This window comes from Drosophila sechellia, chromosome 3R (genome assembly GCF_004382195.2).
Source record: "Drosophila sechellia strain sech25 chromosome 3R, ASM438219v1, whole genome shotgun sequence".
Lineage (NCBI taxonomy): Eukaryota > Metazoa > Arthropoda > Insecta > Diptera > Drosophilidae > Drosophila > Drosophila sechellia.
The window spans coordinates 21,107,947-21,128,005 of NC_045952.1; the positions used below are offsets into that span (position 1 = coordinate 21,107,947).

Consider the following 20,059-nt stretch of genomic DNA (forward strand, 5'->3'; position numbering starts at 1 on the left):
TTTTACAAATTATATCAAATTTTAAAACGGTCTTATGGAATTAGTTTTAGTGATTTTTTAAGCATTCCCTTATAGAGATGCTTTCCTAGATATAACACAGTATCAAAACAAAGTAGCGAGGATGACGCAAAATCTAATTAACCTGATTTAGCACTGAAAGGTCAAAGCACATAACAATGATATAAACTCCATCGTGCGGTCTAAAAATCGCGACACATAATATATATGTATATAAAAAGAAAATATATATATTTTCTAGAAATTCATTCCAAACACTTTCAGTGGCATAAAATCATCTTTCCATAAAATTGTTAATAATTTATGATAATGAACTAGAGTCTATTTTCTATGTAAGTTCGTTAAGTTCTAAACATATACAGACATAATAGTTATTGAAAAAATCGAAATATATTTCGTTTTCACTGTGTACTTTTTCGCTTCCCTCTTTGCTTTCGTTTTCTTTTTGCCGCTCTTTTTGCGATAGGATCTGCATGTTTTTTTGGCCAACCGGGAAAGGGTTAATAAACTTGTTCAAAATAAACCAAGAAAAAGCATGGCTTATCTGCTGCTGTTAGCAGTTTTGCTTTCTTTTCTCGCCACAGACATTCGTTTTAATGGCTTCAAACTTGACCTTAGCACCAGAAAGCACAAAAATCCGTAAAGAAACCAAAACTAAATGTTTCTAAAGCAAAAATAAAATTAAAAAACGAAAAAAAAAGAAACCGCCGCGCAACTTAAATTGGCCATTAACGCGACTTCGACTTGCATCGTATCGAACCCGGCCGAGTGACGCAAAAATCAACTAAAAAAAAGGTTAAGTATACGCCGTGCGGGCCGCGCCGCGACTGCGCTGCCAGCGTCGCCAGCGACGGCGCCGTCAAATGTTGGCCGGCCTGCGAAGCGCGTTCATTTTGTTTATTTATACAGCCGAGCGGGTAGAACTCCATATTAGTGTCTTCTTGGCGTTTGCCGCAGTCGAGTCCGAGTCCGAGTCCGAATCCGAGTTTCGAGTCCGTAAACTGAAACTGAATCTTCAGGCTACGGTCGCAGTGCGATTGTGTGTGTGTGTGCGCGCCAGTGCGTGTGTGTGTTAGCCAAGTTCCTAGCAGGGAATCGAGTCAGCGAAAAACCAACAGGTACGGAAGTGATATGAATTCAATTTTTTGGGGCAACCTGAAGGCGTGAGGAAAGTGTTGCATAAATTGGAGAGCCGTTCTTGGGCAAAAAAAGTAAAAAAAACGCAGAGCTCGATTGGCAGTGGCTGGTCTAAGCCTGGCTAACTCTGCTGCCACCACCGCCATTGGTCCGTCTGATATTTCTAGTCGACCTTAACCCAATGCATCGTACATAGATTAAATGCTGAAAACTCGCTTGAGGAGCTGCAATTTTGCCAGTCAGCCAAGGCCAAGACTCTGGCTGCAGCATTGAGGCGGCCAAATCTAAACGATTTGAACTTGTAATCGATTGCGATTCAATTTGCAGCTGCACCAGCCAAATGGCCTTCAATAGCCGCCTGCCACTATGTCCAAACTGAACACTCCCCCTCGCGAAGATGACCACATTTCATGGTTAGGCAAACAGATTAGAAGTCGCTGTTCCCACGAAGAGACCACGGCCCATATCCGTTACAGTTTCTAACGACAACACAGACAGACGCAAAGGGGCTTCGTTTGGGCCAGGAAAAAATCCAATTAACGCCGCAAATATTTACAGAGTAATTAAAGGTTGTCAGTCGGCCCAAAAAGTCACCAGCCACAAACTCTGGCTTAAGACGCACAGGAAAAAAGATCTTTAAGCCATCTTTCGGGATTCAATTCAATTCAATAGGTGCTTAAATAATATTAATATACTTTATTCTAACGAAAATTAAGCTAAACAGTTTTGTTGACAGCCAAACAGTTTTCTTGAAAGTTACTTATCTCTCATATGTGTATCTCATATGCCATTAGCTAAGGAATTTGCTAAACTTAGGTTTAATCGCAATTTTAAAACATTTTCTTACCGTGTGGGTTATAGTTATGGATGTATCTATGTGGCGTTTCTGCGGTTTGCCAACTGCTGGCTGACTCGACGCGTTTTTGTGCCTCCTCTGTAAATGCCTCGGCTGGCAAAAAAAATTAATTTACAGCGCTAAGCAAGCATGAAACCATAAAACATGTGCACTTGACACAGGCAGAACTAAATGATTAACCTGTTGCACTCTGGAGCCACGTCGGGAAAACAACAATGTGGAAAAAATTAAACAATTTTCAGGGTGCTCGACCCGTTTACATACCCTCTACTCAGAACTCATGCATCTATGGATCCATTCGATTGCATCGCAACACCTACCACATTTCCAAACTTCAATGGGCTAATGTATTCGGGAATTTCACATGGCTAATTGTTGTCATTCGGCGAACACTCAAGTGCGTGTGAAAATCGTGCTGTCTGTAATCTATAGAAAAACATCCGCCCCGTTGGACTGCAATTTACACAGCATATATGTAGCTATATCATTTTGCGAAGTTCTGCAACAGAAAGGAAGATAAACTAAGTTATTTTCGTTTCTACAAACAACCAAGACTAGTTTAGTTTTATGAAGTGCAAATACTTGGGATTTTCCAAACACAAATCATATTTTTTTTCTGGTGTACACACGTGGCGACATAACACACGAAATACCTGTGCTTCTAGGCGCAAACTTGCAAAAAAAGAAACATGCAAAACTTGCAGATTTCAACCGGTGGCACATTAACAACGTTTAAATCGCAGCAGCAGATACAGATACAGATACACATCGACTTATGCGCAGATGAAAGACTAATGCCCCATCGGCCTTCATTAGATTTCAAATTAGTGGCGAATTAAGTTGTTTTTACCCGAACCTTTTATTTTTAGAGGCAAATTCGTAAAAATTAACGCTTTATTCGGTGCTTTTCCGCACCGTAACAGACGTATGGATATTTAGATACTTTTTGCATTAGTCACAACATTTGAAATTATGGCAAAGCCGTGTTCGAGTGCTGGGTAAACCCAGTTCCCAGTGCCCAGTTCTCAGTCCTCTGTTCCGAGTGCCAAGTGTCCAAGTATCGAGTGTTCTGATACTGCTGACAAGGCATCAGCTCTTAAAGGGTACAAAAATTGGCAAAAGCTAAAATCAATTATGCAAACAATACACATAATTTTAATGCGTGCGCGGCAGAATGTGGTTGCTGGCTGCTTCTGCGTTTATTTTTAATTTATTTAAGGCGGAAGACCTGCTCACCTCACAGAATCAGTACTGTTGTAGTGGGTATAGATGTGGCCTTTGGTTATCCGAAAGTGTGGCACCAGAATGTGCTGGGGTTTCCCAAAAAGGGGGATCTGCCATCCAAAAGGGGCGTAGCAAAAAGGGGGATCAACGTCAGCAGCTGCGAAGGCAGCCAGCGGAACACTCGCCTGACTTTCAATTGGCGTCACATTTTTGGTCGACTACGATCATGATGATGATGATGATGTAGTTGATGCGGCAGCCAGCTCACTTTTCCTGTCTCCAGTGTCAGTCTATATGGTTGCCAAGTGTCTTGCATACGAATGGGTCTGGGAATGGCAATACCTATATCTATATAGCTATATAGCTATATGGCTAAGGGAAGGCGAAGTCGATTGCGAACGACTTAACCCTGACAGAGACCTAGTCTCAGTCGCTGTCGATCGGCGGTAGTCAAAACATATCAATCATACGCCGAGTGTGTCCTATTAGCGACTGTGGCAGGTGTTTGCTCTGTTCTTCGGCCCGGCCAGGCCAGACTCTCCAAATCAAATTACACGCCATGTGATCATCCATGAAGAGTGCTGCTGCAATCAGAATGGAACAAAACTCCAGTCATTCTAGAATCATTATAGAGCAGGCCGTGCCTTTAAATTTAAAGTACAAGCACATAAATTCGTTCAAGTTTGACAACTAGTTTTATACGGTTCCGATTTGTGACATTCTCAACTGGACATCTTTTAGCATACCAGCTAATTATACAAACCAATCTATATACATTTAGCCACATATCTATATAAGTTCGAGAATCTTCGCCAGAACGAGTTCCGGTTGGAGTTGGCTAGGTCAGTGGTTAATGAGGAGAACACCTCGAAAAGTTTACATAAGAAACGAGTTCTGGCTGCCGTGTAATTGAATACATTTGATGGGTCATTTTCGATTAAACTCTTTTCCGTGTGCAATTTAAATAACAATGTGAAGCAAGAACACGAGCCCCAGTGGCTAGAACATAAACTCCGAGTGCCGTGCCGATTTTATCTGAACAGAAAAGCTGAAAAAGACAATCGCAGATGTTCAGGGAGATGCCAAGATGAATGCCAAAGTTAGTATTAACTTTAGTGCCAAGGCGAGAAATTCAAATGAAGCCTTGAGTCCGGATTTTTTCAGGTTTCCAAGCCACTGACTTGCGGTCTTGGCTTCGGCCAAAAATCTTAGATCTTCAAGACATTCTCGTTCGATTCACATATGTCTAGTTATATCGCTGAGCTGCACCAGCATTATCATTGCTGTCGTCATTTATCATTCGATTGGGGATAACTCAATAAGCGATTTCTTTGCGCCTTTCATTAATAAATCTTTAGCGTGCCTCGCCACAAATTCCAATGCAAATCACGATCCTCGGCGAGCCGAGCAGAAACAAACGTGCTGAGCCTCTCCAAGCGATCACGATTTAGAATACCTATTTTCATTCAATATTTCGGCAACGCGGCGTGCGGACGTCGGGCTCTGAATTCTCGATTTTTGGGCGAAAATTTCTAAAGCTCGTAAGCCTCTTTCTTTCAGTTGCCAATTGACAATTGCCAGTTGCAGAAACGGTAACGAAAACAGAAAGCCAACATGACGAACTACATAAAGATTGTCGAGGAGCGAATCTCCGGCCTCTCCAAAGGAGTGGGTAAGTTGAATCGAACTAGAGATACATATCAACTGAAACTAATGATTCGAATACTATTCAGATGAGACGGTGGACAGCTGGTTCCTGATGAGCTCACCTATGCCCGTGGTGGCCGTGGTCCTTGTCTATTTGGCGTTCGTTCTGAAGATCGGACCCGAGTACATGAAGAACCGCAAGCCCATGGACCTCAAGCGCATCATGGTGTTCTATAATGCCTTTCAGGTCTTGTACTCCATTTGGATGTGCCGCACGGTGAGTCCATAAAACGGGGCGTAATAATTATTCAGCCTGTTTCGCGATCTCGATTTATGTATTATTCATTTTTAATAAGAAAAGCAGCGGCAAGTGCTTGTCGAACATACAAAGATGCGGGCTACGTTAACATTAAAAATGTTAAACTAAACCAATTTAATACATTGTGTGTGCGAAGAATTCGTTTAACACTATTTTCGTGCATTTTTATTCGACAATTGTTGTACTATTGAATTGCGAATCCACGTCGCGCTTTAATGAATGAACAAATGAAGTGCACGTGAATAAGAAATTTAAATAAAATAGTGGTTTTAAGCAGCAAATTAAAAATAGAAAGATTTTGAATTTAGCATTTGTTGATGGCTATCTAAATAGGTATTCATATTGATTCATTTCTCTTTTCTTTTTTTGCAGTCCATCCAAGAGAGCAATGTGATGTCGTCGATCTTCTCAAAGAAGTGCGAGATCAACCGCACCAGGGAGCAGAATCTGACCCTCTACTCCGGCGCCTGGTTCTACTTCTTCTCGAAGATCATTGATCTGCTGGACACGACGTTCTTTGTGCTGCGCAAGAAGGACAACCAGGTGTCCTTCCTCCACGTGTACCACCACACCATCACGGTGCTCTTCTCCTGGGGCTACCTGAAGTACGCTCCTGGCGAGCAGGGCGTGATCATTGGCATCCTCAACTCGGGCGTGCACATCATCATGTACTTCTACTACATGGTGGCCGCGATGGGACCCCAGTACCAGAAGTACCTGTGGTGGAAGAAGTACATGACCAGCATCCAGCTGATCCAGTTCGTCCTCATCCTCGGCTACATGCTGACCGTGGGCGCCAAGGGCTGCAACATGCCCAAGACACTGACCTTCTTCTTCGTGGGCAACACGGTCATCTTCCTTTACCTGTTCGGCAACTTCTACCGCAAGACCTACAAGAAGGCCAAGTCCGTGGACGGAGGCAGTCGCACCACCGGCAGCAGTTTGGCCCAATCCGCTCTGCGTGCCGCCGGCGGAATGGGTTGCATGCCGCAGACCATGAACGCCGGAAAGCATCTGCTCCAGAATGACCAGGCCGGCAAGGCGTACCTCGATCTGAACAACAACAGCGTGAAGCCCATGAAGCTGGAATGATCGGCGATGCCGAATGGTGTCGATGGGTTTTCAGTTAGCAATTACGTTTTTAGAGCGGGGCTTAGTTCGTAACTCTTACCTTTACCATTACCATTACCTTTTACCTTTACCTTTACCAACTATCAGTAGTCTGTAGTCTGCGGAGAATAACTTGTATAATGTTTATATGCCGGGCAGGCGGATGATGATTCAAATCCAAAAAGTAGCTAGGACCCTAAGTGCGTGAATGTGGCCATGTTTGTGTGACTGAGTACGTGTTAATGTTTTTCTAGCTGAGCGTGTGTGAGAGCTAGTGTGATAGAGCTTATTAATGAAATGCAGCCGTAAATCGTTTCGCGAAACAATACAAATTCAATAAAACTTTAATTTTGTATATTTAATAAAACCAAAAAAGTCGGTGTCTGTTCTTTGCCGGTGAAATTCGGGTTCAGGTTTGGGCTTTGGGGGTTTTTGGTAATCTATTTCTGCGCCAAGCTCTTGGGTTAGGTAATCAAACCGGATCCCATTGGATCCTATTATTTATGACAACGGCATGGCCACGCGCTCCATCCACACGCAAAAAAAAATTATGCAGATCTGCAAGTCACCTGCTATTCTTCGACCATTAAACGTGATTAATATCTGTCGATTAACTGAAGAGATACTAACTCTTTTTGTGTGAACTGTCCAATCAGAGAACAGATTACATTATAGAAACATCAAAGGATCATAAAACAAACGCTTATATTTTTTCAGCCCCAGAAAACAATTATTTTTATGAGTGTAGAACGCGTGCTGCGATGATTATGCAACATTGTGTGTGCCCCGTCCAGTTTGTTGGCCAGGCTTAGACATCCTGGCGACGATTGGAGAATGTCTTTGCCAAATTAGAATTTCTAATCAATTTTTTCTTCACTCGCCTTGACTCACACACATGCCTCCAGCATCACATGAAGCACCTTAATTTATGCAGATTTCGAGTATAAAACTCTTGTTGTTTTGTACACATTCGAGTCAAAGTTCAAGGGCCTGGAAAAGAGTTTGATTTGAATCTATGGGTAGGCGTGTTATTTTAAATGAGCCTCGTTTTTGCGACATTTGCATAGGTCAAACTTCAAAACTAAAAACGGCCTGAAAGTATGCCTTGAATTGTGATTATGGAAATTTTTCCAGTTCCATGTTAAAAATATATATAACGCCGGAGATATTCATCTTGAGTCGAGAGACTGATAGAATCTATGCTGATCAGACCATAAAACTGGAATAATATAGGCATAAGCTTAGCTCCGGTTGGGGCCAGATGAAAACCGAATTTTGGCTGAGCGCTGCGCTTTGTTTTCTCATGTTTGTGGTCAAGATCAAGGCCAAGTGTCCAAACCGGCTTTATTGAATACTGTATCCGCACATCGGATGGCCGCAACCCCACTCGAAGATGCGTTTTCACTTCCGCTTCAGTTGCGTTCCGTTTTGACTGATTGATCAATAAAAGGCTGTGGAATTTATCAAAATCTTATCTCCGCCGCCGCCGCCGTTCAAGGTGCCTGCGAAATGAGCTCTAATGAGTGGCCAAGTGGTCGTCTTTCCAGAGTCTCGTAAAAATTCATGAACCGATCGTGTCCAGATCATCATCACCCCATAGACCAGTTGTACTAGCCACGCCCATTCAAATTTAAATCATCTTGGCTTCCGCTGCTGAAAGAATAGGTTATTGGTTATATATCAGCTGATCATTCGATTGGAATTGGTTCCTTGAGCAAAGGTTTCCTCGAGTGATTTATCTGAGACTTACTGAGATCATGAATGTCTAGATTGGGATGCAAATGGGTGCGACTGCTCTTTGGAAGATACCCCAATGCTGTCCAAAAGACAAATACCATTAAAGTGGTTTGAAACCATAAATACAAGTTGAATGAACACACAAATGATTACAGAAAATGCTTGAATATCCAATATTTTCAAGGCCAAATGTATTAATTCAATCTCTATTTAAATTAAAAGAAATTCAGTTAAAAGTAAAATATATATTTACCTCAAAAGAAAATCCTTTTGATGCATATTTAATTCTGATCAAGATCGAGATCATTTAAACTATTAATAACTAGTATACAAAACAATACATGATCTTCATAAATTAATGGCTGTTTTTGTATGTATTTTTTGACAAGTATATATAAGAACCGATATATATGTACAATGTCCATAAAACCCAATTCAGATCTATAATAGCGTAGATCTTTAATGGACTGTGGTGATTTTAGAACAACAAGTTCTCACTTCCGCCCATTTCGCATTCATAAGAAAAATAATAATGCTCATTGTTTTTTACAATATTTTTGTATAAAAAATTCTAGATTTATTTGTAAATTGTGTTTGTATTTATGGTTTCGTTATTAGCTAGTTTTTCACTTTTTTAATGCCTACTTTACATACCACACGTATATAAAATCTAAAGAAAACACATTCGCATGCGTACCTACACTTATTTACACAACTAACGCTTCTTCTGCCTGTTTACTTAGCTTAGTTCAGTTTCAGTTTTGGCCGAAAGACATACGACTTCTTTCATTTGGGTCCGCCAGAAACGATGGCGAACTTCAAACGGAGCGAGCGATGATGACGATGGCGGCAAAAACCAATTTCAACTGTTTGAACATTTACATTTACATTTACATAATATGTGTATCTGTGTCTCGAAAACCTCATTGGCTCAAATATCTATTCGTCTCGTTTCTGATTTTCTTCTTTGCGTGCTTCACGTCTTTTTGGCGGCGGATTACTTAAGAAATTAGTCAACAAGGTTGCACATAGAACATGGGTGGCTCTCAGTGGGTGTTTCTACCCGCTCTTTTGTACGAGTATTGAAGGGGTTTGTGTGTTGTGGGTGGTGTGTGTGGGTTGGTGGCGGTGGGTGTTGGTGCTCCTCCCTCTTACAAGGCCTTTTGCTTCTCCTGCTGCAGCCCAATGGCCTTGTTGAGGTCCTTGGCACATCCATCATTGTTGTTATCCGCCGACAGAGCCTTCTCCTTGGCAGCAGCCTGCTTTTTCTTATAGGACTTCTGGTAGAAGTCGTTGAACAGGAAGTAGAAGAACACCGCATTGGGCAGGGTGAAGCACACCGACCACCTGGGATACCCACAATCCGTGTACAGCAGCTGGGTCTGGTGGATGAAGGCGCAGCAGAACTGGATCTGTAAGGATAATCGTAAAATCAGAAGACCATTAGGAGCTTTCGATAAGGAAGAATGAGGTGCTATGGTGCCTGAATCTATCTATTTTTTAGTTATACGTTATTAGTTAGTTGTACTTTTAGACTGGAAAGTCTTGTAGATCTCTAGAATCTGACAACAAAATTAAACTATATATCACTTTTAAGTACAGCCCTAAAATCAAAGAATACATTTGAATATTTTCCACTTAAGTGCTTTCCCATTTAGTTCTAAGATTAAGTCATTAGCAAAGCAAGTAATAAACCTCTTCTAACCCCTTAAATTGAAATACTACAGATATCTACGGATAGTGTATAAAGCGCTCTTACCATCTGCAGGTTGGTGATGTACTTCTTCCACCACAGGTACTTCTGCATCTGGGGTCCGAAGGCGGAGAGGAAGTAGTAGGAGTACATGATGATGTGCACAAAGGAGTTGATCCAGCCGATGAAGGTGCCGTGTCCGCCGGGATAGTACTTGCTGGTGCCCCAGCTGATCATGGGCATCACGGTGTGATGGTAGACGTGCAGGAAGGTCACTTGCCGGTCGTTCTTGCGCAGCACAAAGAATATGGTGTCCAGCAGCTCGGTGATCTTGGCCAGATAGTAGACATAGACGACGCGCGCCTCACGATACGCCTTGGGTGTGCGGGACCAATCCACTGGCTGGCACCGCCAGCTGTAGTACTGCCAGATGACCACGCCCTCGTAGACCATCCAAACACTGAGGGCCACCTGGAAGAAGTTGTAGACGAGCAGGGTGCGTTCCAGCTTGAAGGGCTTGCGATCCTTCATAAACTTGGGTCCCCAGGACAGCACGAAGAAGAGATAGAAGGCCAGGATGCCCAGCAGGGGCAGTGGCGACTTGATCAGGAACCAGTCATTGGTGCGGGGATCTGCGTGGGAATGCCAGGGATTTGATCAGCATCTATATGCGGCACAGGTAGTTCCCCCGCCAACAACTCACCTGCCAGATCGGTGAACAGAAAGTTCCAATAGTCAACCTGTGTTGCGTTGACGGCTGCCATTTTTAAATGCTCCTCTTTGGACTCTTGCTCCCACAAATACGATTATATAGCGACGATCGTTTCGATGTGAAATTCAAAAATCTGCTTAGCCTGCGTCGCAACGAACTAGTTTTGCGAAATCTAAATAGAATGGGGAAGATCGGAAGGGAGTCTGGATGAGCGAAAGATCTTTTCGAGTTTTCGTAGTTAAGTTATGTTAATGCGATTCTCGAGCAACTAATGCCAAAGCTATAGCTTCAGCTTTTGCCATTGCTATTGCTGTTGCTGTTGCCGAGCCCAGAAATCTAAATAAAATTAAAATAATAATCAAACGATGGCGAAGGAGAATAGCAAATGTGTGACGGTGACGGTGAAATGCCGTGAAATTATCATGTAACAGTAACAGTAAATTATATTCATTATTATGAATTAAACAACCGCAGCGCACAACAGCCCGCAACAAATTGGTGGCCACCTAAAAACTTCAACTCCATATGGCCCATACCATATGGTTGCCTCACGACCCGAGACCCAAGACCCAAGTAAATTGGGCAGTGCCGCAGTGCCTCACGTGTGGAACGCATAAAGCCCACTCGCACACCCAGCTAAATTATATTTGTGTTGTGCAGTTTGTTTGGTTTTGAGCTGGGGCTTGCCACTCTTACGGATCTCGGGGATCTTCTACAGAAGTCGTTTAGTCCAAAGTGGGACAGAGTGAAGTGGTACTCCCGGTGATTAATCATCGCCAAGAACTTGCTCCTCCAAGGGGGCATTTGAGAATCGTCGAGTTATCAAGCACCCATGCTAAATTCAAAGCATTCACGTTCGTTGACTTGAAGTCGTCGCACACTTGAACTTGGCTAAGGTCGATTAAGACCACAAAATAATCGAATAGCATTATGATTTCTTGCGTCGTTTTCGAGGCTATTCTGATCGGCTTCTTGGTCTGCGAAGTGAGAAACAAATTGAAATAATAAACGACTGGGGAGATATTTTGAAGGGCAACTTGGCCAACACTCCAGTCGGCGGCTATCAGCCATCAACAGGTTTGGCTTCAGCTTTCCGGTCATTTCCTGCACTTCAGGTGTTATGGCTCCGTTTGAATATTACCTGCAACAGTTAGCGCAGAATGGGGCCAGAAAATATTGAGGGGGGAGGGGCGGCAAATGGCAGTCATAAGCCAAAAGGTGCTAAACACTTTTGTTGGCCGCACAAAATACTGGACAGATACTAGCCAAGAAAATCCAGTTTATCAATTTTCAGTTGGCATTACGACCTTGCCATGCGTTTCCTCCTCTGTTTTTTTGTGTTCGGGAATGGGTGGGAATTATGATCTAAGCCATAAGATGTCGCATCATTTGGACGCCGTCGTGTCTGGCTGATCATCACCAGCCAATTTGAAGGCATTTCCACTTGGTTAGTCATTTGGTAAATGTCCGGAGATGTGGGAAACCTTGGAAGCGCCTAGAGCGAGCAAATAGAAAATTGTGTCACCTATTGCCCAATTTGGACGACGTCGGTTTTGTTTTGCCAAAATCAAATATGTGTCGCATAGGTTTAATGACCTTGACAGGTGGAGATCTCTAAATTCCTTATATGGCACTTGTTCTATGCAAAAAAAAGTTTGCTGATCTAAACTAGATATTAGAAATGGAAGTGAAAGATACAAAATATGAAGTATCATCATCTACTTGTGCTTCTAAGCAAGTTTTAGAAAGATGTAAACACAAGCGAATCCTTGCTCATCTCTACTAGCCTTTAAAGTGTTGAAATACTTTGTTTATTTTTAAGGATATGTACCTTAACTATTGAAATGCACAAACTTTATAAACCTTCAGCTGATCTGACGCTTGAATAGCTATGGAACTTCACTTTCAGAGACTTCTACAAACGGATCAATCCAGTCTGAGCCACGAATTCTATAACTCCTCGCCTCCAACGATGGATCTGATTGATCACTCAGATATATCTACACACACACTGGCACACACAGATGAAGCGGTTTTGTTGGGCACCTGTTGCAATCAATTCGATTGCCGTGCACTTAATTTTGAGCGACGACAACTTAATGTTAGCACCGTGACAACTGTTTTTTAGTCTTGTTCCATCTTTAGTCTTGCTCAAATGAGGCTGATATGAGGCACTATGTGGTGTGGTGTGGTATAGTATAGTTTAGTATGGTATATTATAGTGTAGTGGGGAGATACCTTTGCTGGCATCCGCTACCCACGAGACTTGTACGCGCACTGAACTGCTCCGCCGAGTTGTACGGCGCTATGTATAAAAATTTCGACTAAAGGTTCGATTTGGCACTGCTGTTTCTTCGTCTCTGCCTTCCGATTTGTTTTTGTATCTGTATCTGTATCTGTTTCTGTATCTGTTTTCAGTTCATCTTCAGTTCGGCGTTTAGATTCAGCTTTAGTTTTTGTTTAGCCGAACTTTTGTCTCGGCTATTTGGCATCTTGCTCATCCTCATCTTTGACTTTAGCTATAGCTTTAAGATGTTCTTTTGTGCCTCGTGGATCCCCAACGCTATATGCTATATGCTACATACGCAAATGTATCGAATGATCGTATGGTCTCGTTTTTCTACGATAATTGCGATGACAATGTTGTTGTTGTATGTGTGCGTGTTGCCGGCTTTTTGTTGCTGTTGTTGGCCAAAATCGCCTGGGTTTTAATTCGTTTTGTATTTGGCTGTGCAGCCTTTTGTACAATTAAAAGAATCATAAAATATTCTTGAATAGTTGTCACTTTTGATCGATTTGGTCAAAGCGATTGCGGTAGAACTTAGAGGATAGCGAATTTATGGCTCGGCGTGCTTCCAGAAAATTTGAATAGTAAGGCATAACAAACAGAAAATTCATTTAAACACTTGCAAAGTAAAATGTTTTCGAAGATATTTTAGAAATCACAGCCAATCGCAGCGTTGATCTCAGATTAGTTTGCTAATAACAAACAGAAACCAACATTCTATCAAATGAGAATATATTCTTCCTAATGATACTTTCATTTTCTCTCAATTAATAGCTTTTGAAACACCATTCAGTCATTAAAGAGTATTCTCTGAGTTATTTATCCATTCCCTTAGGCTCTTTCATCATTAGCCAGAATATGAAAACAAACCCTAGAAATAGTCCCGAATCGCCTCAGAATGAAATGTTCATTCTATTTTGTTTTCGGTTTCTGGTCCCTTTTTTTTATATCTTCATCCAAATTCGCTTTCGGAACCTTGACCCACTTGAAATACTTATTCACGCTTTATCTCCATTATGAACTTTAGAACCTAACCCAACTGAACTGAACTGAAACTGCGTAGGTGGTTTATAATTTCGTTGACCTTTTTTTGGGCGAATCAGCGAAATTCCTTAGACTGTTTTACAAGCAATTTGAGATCTGTTTAAAACAAGCCTAAAACATTGCTATTATCGCCTCAAAGCGGAAAGATTTACAGCCAGAAGTATTTGTAAAGTTAATTCAAGGAAACGGCGCATTTACCTGGCAATTTACATACAAATTCTTGGGGCCCAGGGCTCGGATTCAGATTCAGATTCGGATTCGGATTCTAACGACCCCCAATGATAACAGCGCATCGATTAAGGCCCACTTCCGGGTCAAGTTAATGAAACCAAACCGATAGCAACTATTTTGGCCTAGACTTCGAACTTCGATGTCTGAAAAAAAAAACCAAAACGAAAACGGAGGCTGAGGCTGGGGTCACCGAAATGTTAACTGTGTCACCGGCGAATTGAACTTGAACTTGCCGATTATCTTATGCCAACCAGTTCGAGTACGAGTTCGAGTCCGAGTGGACTGCATAAGATGTGGGTGAATGTCGACCGGGCGTATGGGTGATCGGGTGAATCCCTTCGTTGGCCAGGAATCAATCATACGCCGTGTGCGCCGCAGCCAGCGATAAATTCTTCCGGTGTTTCGGATTTCATTTGCATGCGTCTTTTGTTTGGCCACCAGCCATCAAGCAGATCATAATCGTATGCAAAAGACGTTAGTTTATTATCGCCGTCGCTGCAGACGATTCATGCGATCGAGCTCGATATGTATATGTATATGTATCTGAGGGGTTACTGCCAGTTATGCAAATATCTTCCGCAAACATTTACATTTGGCCAACAGCCAAACTGGCGAACAAACCGTTAAACAATTATTATTGAATTTGTTTGTATATTCGCGGCAAATTGCGTAGACAAAATTGAGTCGCAAGGGTAACAATCAAATGTGCAAAATGTCTTTGGCTTGTAGAATTCTTAATTGGCGATGGGACAAAACATTATAAAGTAATTATGATAACTGGTGATTTTGCTTCTGCTTCCAAGGGCGTCAAACAGTTTCATTATTGATTTCCGATGATAAAAAAATTCAGCAAAGTTACTGCAATAAAACTAACTTTATTTTCCTGCCTACAGCAGCTTTTAGTCGTAAGATTGTTAACAGCAATTGCAAATGAGGCTCTTAATTGTTTAATTGGCCGCATTAAAGTTTTTTGCGGTCCGGCAATTTCAATTTCCGAGCTTGGCTTTTTCACACGCTGCTGGCGCCATCTGGTGTTCAAGTTTGCAAAGCCAATCTTGAAAAGCTTAACATTTTCGATGTGTTGCCAGCATGGCTGAAAAATATTGCTTCAAATCCACAAAAGTTAAGACAAAAACTTGGCTAAAACTCAGGTAACCAATTGTTTACTTTTCTTTGAATTACATTTTTATACAAATATTATATGAAGCTGTAGGTTAGAATGAAAAAAAAACCATGACAAATTTTAAAACAGCATATAATAATAATTACAAATATTTTTTAATTGTTCTTAATGATCATAATACCATTATTAAATGTGGTAGGCCATAACCGATGATGAATTGATTTCTCAGGGATTCCCACAAAAATCAGACGTTAGACAAAAGAAATAGTAGATCAATAGCATATCTTGAATAATTTTAAAATCATGAATGTCAAATATAAAAGTTTACCTTATGCATTTTTTAAAAACTATAAACAAAATGTTGGCAATTTTTTTGACTGCAATGCAACCGAAAAACGTTCTTAACTTATCTTATCAGTATATATTATCTTATTATTTTTAAATTTAAAGAAATTTATCTCTTATAAAATAAATGTTTATAATCCACCTCTATTAAACCTAGAACAGTATTTTTCAAGTGACTTTTTAAGTAGAAGTCAATGGCATTTCCTATAATATCCGTATATATAACAAAAGGTAATTACAAGCATAACTAAAGTTCTAACGGAAAATCAATTTCCCTGTTTACCTCGAAATAGGCCTATGATTAGAAGACAGCTCCCCTAGAAAGAACAATGGGTAAGTGATCAGCTCCAATTAGCCGATTACATGACAGGTGGCGACTGATCGGGATGCGATTGTAACCGGGTCGTTGCTCTATGGCCATAAAACTCATCCAAAGTGGCTCGTTACCGAGTCAATTGCGCAAATCGAACTCGTTTCCGTAGCGCGGAAATGCCGTAGCACCAATATACAATATTCCAATCTATATATCTATTGGCCCTCTTGCGAACTCTCGTTCTCGAATCTAAAAAAGATCTCCAATCGATCGAATTTTTGGAGTCGTAGCTGGGCAACAACTACCAACTAGCAACTACCGATAGCTTGCCCTTGGGCGAAACTTGTTTCGAGCGATAAATTCATATAAATCGAGAGAAAAACAATGAGATTAATATGTGCGGAGAAAAAAAAATCGCACTTCCGTTTCCTGATCGATCCGCTGATGACTGAGAGGCAGAAAATGCCTAAGAAGCTTAATAGATTCGATCGCGCAGAGCGGTTTTCATTTAAATGCTTAATTATAAATTCTAGTCTTGATATATTTCTTCTTCTTGTTTTTTTTTGCCAGCTTTCGAAACGTACCATAAGTGAGGCAATTTGCCGTCTTCGGGTATTTGTTTTTATTCTTATTTTTTCTGATTTTGCGCTCAACAACTGTGTCAAGTTCAAAGTGAACTTTTAATTGCTAATTGAGTGACGAGGGATCTATTCTTGGCTTAACCCGCTCTTGATTATAGCAAAGTTATGTATCGCACGGATTTCAAGTTCAAGTCAGCGACATGTACGTTGCCAAGAACTTAGCCACTTTATCACTGGCCGGCCGTCTTGGCTCATAAACCAGAAAATAAAACACAAGCCACTCGGTTGGGTTTATGTATTTTTGGCTTTGGTTATTTCGGGAGCATCTTCTTCATTGACTGGATTTGCTTGGCTGTAACTGAGCACACGTTTGGCCAATTGATTAGCAGCCTTAGCGGCACTCGACCTCTAATCTTGGTTGGCAGGTTGTTGTTCACAGGTTGATCGAGAGGGGTTTTTCTGGTTCTAAATCTTATGTAAGCTAAGCCACATACTAAACAAAGAATAAAGTTATCTATACACATATCTATACAAACTTTAATTTATGATAATTATGAGAATTTAAGATACAATAAAATTTTGTTGATTCATCAAAACAGCTTCAGTCATTCCCTGTGTACAGCTTCTTTGATAAATAAATCTTTCATCTAAAAAGGTCTATTTTCGTTAAATCCCCATTTAAATATTTTCTTTCTACGCACCTGATCATTTCTATTACTAATCGTGACCATCGAACGTGCCATCTATCTTCTCGGCTCTACCAATTCCCTTTGGCAATTGGCCAACTGAATCTGAGCCGGCGCCTTCTGGGTTTACCCATTCAACTAGGGCCAAAAGTGGTGTGTGCTCGGCAAAAGTCTTAGCCGCGCAAATGCAGGCCGCGTATATTTAGCTTGAAATTCCGAATGCGCAAAACATCTGCACATGTGATATAAATATGTTTAAATTAAAGACTTGCCTCTTTTTTTTTTGGGCCGTCTCAAGGGCATGCTCGCTTTTTTTTCTGCACCAAATTGCAACGCAATTAAGACTAAGTACTATATATGGCCAGATCTGCAGATAAACCCGCGCAGACGAAAAGTTGACATGAAGCATTTAGCAATCGAATGGCAGCAATTGCGCAACTCGAAAAACTCCGTTCGAAAAAACTGGCTAAGCGTCTGTAAGCGATTAATTGGTAATTGCTGTTTACAGCCCCGATAATCAGGGGGGTCTGACCCACGGCCCGCCTTTCAAAAATACGGAATCATTTATCAATTAGGAAACGCCGGCGGTCAAGAGTCAATCGGCGAACTTCTGCTACGATCGTTCTAAAATGCTTCAAAATACTCCCTTTGTGCGACGTGTTAGCACCCACACCTTTTCCTATCCAGTGCTAATTTATTTATGATTGTTAATTATTGGCTACATGCACCAGCTAATAAAATTTTCTGCTTGCTCATTCTGCGGCTATTGTTGCTCGACCTGAATGTGCTCTGTAATAAATCGGCTAAACGATAAAGCAAATATTATAGGACTATATATGTTGCTTAATAATTTAGAAAAATATATAGCAACTTGCGCAATAAAGTTTAGAACTCCAAGTATGCTCAGCATTATCATAGATCATAATTATACTCTCCCGCTGAAATAATGATAAAGCCGCAATTTAAATAATTAGTTTATTAACATGTGACAACTTTCCGGCTGAAATATCGAATTTTTGTCAACACCAGGGCCATTAATCAGGCGTATAATAAGCGACAAACATTTAGCATTTGCCATTATGATGAACACATCGAAAACATATTGATTATGATGGAGTCAAAGCTGTTTCGCCAATGGCAAAAAGATGAGATATAGAAAATTGATGGAACGGAAATTCGCAAAAAAGCCGCACAAAATCACAACAAAACTGGAGCTATCAAAGCATACATTTATCATCCAAATCTTGGTCCGCTTGGTTGGCGGCGTTGCCTTCTTTGACTCTTCAGACTTCTTTGACTTCTTTAACTTCCGATTAACCTAGACCTAGACCGTGAGACACCGCGGGGCTGTGTTGCCAAGCTCATCATCATGATCCACGTTTAGGAGCCGCGGAAACGAGCGTGGCCAATCCGCATTCAACCGTTAGCCGTGTTGGTAGTATCCAACGTCATCCTTGCCGGCTTTGGATTCAGATTCGAATACGTCGGCCCCAAACATGGCCAAAATAATCAAGCCAAGCAAAGGTCGAACTGGCCGGGCTGAACTTCAAAGAACCATTTACTAGGCACTCAATGCGCTCGGCGTTAATTTGTCGCAAAACGCAAATGGTTCTGTATGGAACTAAATGGCATAATTACGGGTAATATACGCCGGCGAAGGCTTCGCTGCACGTCCGATAATTTACACAACTTAACGACGAACATAACCCAGTGGCTTTTGCCTTCGATCTATATGGATTTACACACGTCTCATGTATCTGCGGATTGATCGTGTATCTGAGGCCATCTGCGGATGGCCACCTTGACACGTTTACCACTCCTAGATCTTCTGGATTCTTGGCATCGTTCTAACTGCCCGAGAATATATTTAGCATATCAGCAAATAAACCCCGAATCAACACCTCCCCAGGGCCGATTAGCCGAGAACAGGTTATTCTGCTTGTAAGCATGAATGGGAATTACAAATAAACATCGTCGGCTGAGGTCGTTGGAAGACAAGTCGGAAGTCCAGGAAGCTCAAGCCTTTAATTTAGTTTGACACAAAGTAAGGCACTTGCACATTAAAGATGCCATTAAAATCTTGTTTTAAATGTACGTGCTTCGCTGGTGGACAACTAGTTTGGCTCCTTAGAAAATTAAAAAAAATTATGCGAATTACAAACAATAGAGTTGTTTATATTTAAGAGCGGCCCTAAGGTGAAAGAGGAGCTGGGGATCCCTTTGGCAGGTTAATAAATCCATTTATTAATATGACACGCGTAAAGGTTTTAGCAATTATAGGCAATAATATTATAGTACTCGCTTTTATGGCTTACTTTGCATTTAAAGGGATTAATAAAAATCACGCTTCGATTAGATTTATGATTAAGTTGTAATTGTAAAGGTTGCATTGCAATTTCCTTAAATTTTATTTAGGTAGCAAATAAATAACATTTTAACGCCCATTTAAAAAATGTGCTGTCTATTTTTCTACATTTTAGTTCAATAAAAAAATTAGAAATTAGAATTAATTGTAAATAAAATCCCTTAATAAATTTTCATACGTTTACATATACACAAAAACATTTTTATATAAAAAATGTTGTTTTTTAGTGACTTTGCATATTGGAAATTTCTGAAATTCAGTTTTACCTAAAAGATAAATTTGACTTAGCTGCAACTAATCCATAAAACAACTAAGTAAATAGTTTATTAAATGAACTTAGAATATTTATCAGTTGCATTACTCTATTTTTGAACTACTAACTTTCTTAGCTTAATCTTATAATTAACTAAAGTGTAAAATTTCAAATCGCAGAAAGATAAATTTCAACTTGCAAACAGCAAACAGCCGAAGAGTTCAGCCACATCGTAGTGCATTGACCTATAAAAAAGTTGAATTCTCCCGGTGTCTCGAGCCACCGGCAACATAATCATCGGCATTCAATGTTGAATGCCAAACGGAACATGCTAAAAATCGAAAAAACTCGAACGCAACTCAGTGGGCCAAGCACACA

General features: G+C 40.9%; 2 protein-coding genes across 3 annotated transcripts; one reads left to right on the top strand and one right to left on the bottom strand.

Annotated features, from left to right (window-relative positions):
- Nucleotides 1–946: 946 nt before the first annotated feature.
- LOC6607452 (elongation of very long chain fatty acids protein 7) lies at nt 947–6,686 on the top strand. 2 transcript variants are annotated; one of them, XM_002032185.2, is made up of 4 exons: nt 947–1,136; nt 4,796–4,907; nt 4,969–5,159; nt 5,574–6,686. In XM_002032185.2, exons 2-4 carry the CDS (start codon nt 4,850–4,852, stop codon nt 6,291–6,293), a joined length of 969 nt encoding a protein of 322 aa, XP_002032221.1. In that variant the 5' UTR covers nt 947–1,136; nt 4,796–4,849; the 3' UTR covers nt 6,294–6,686. The 2 variants fall into 2 exon arrangements, with proteins under 2 accessions (XP_002032221.1, XP_032578481.1); XM_032722590.1 differs by lacking the exon at nt 947–1,136 and adding an exon at nt 3,216–4,077.
- A 1,914-nt stretch (nt 6,687–8,600) lies between these two features.
- Nucleotides 8,601–12,760, bottom strand: LOC6607453 (elongation of very long chain fatty acids protein AAEL008004). The gene is made up of 4 exons (XM_002032186.2): nt 12,692–12,760; nt 10,445–10,625; nt 9,808–10,373; nt 8,601–9,460 (listed from the first exon to the last, which is right to left on the bottom strand). Exons 2-4 carry the CDS (start codon nt 10,503–10,505, stop codon nt 9,200–9,202), a joined length of 888 nt encoding a protein of 295 aa, XP_002032222.1. The 5' UTR covers nt 10,506–10,625; nt 12,692–12,760; the 3' UTR covers nt 8,601–9,199.
- Between the last annotated feature and the right edge of the window lie 7,299 nt (nt 12,761–20,059).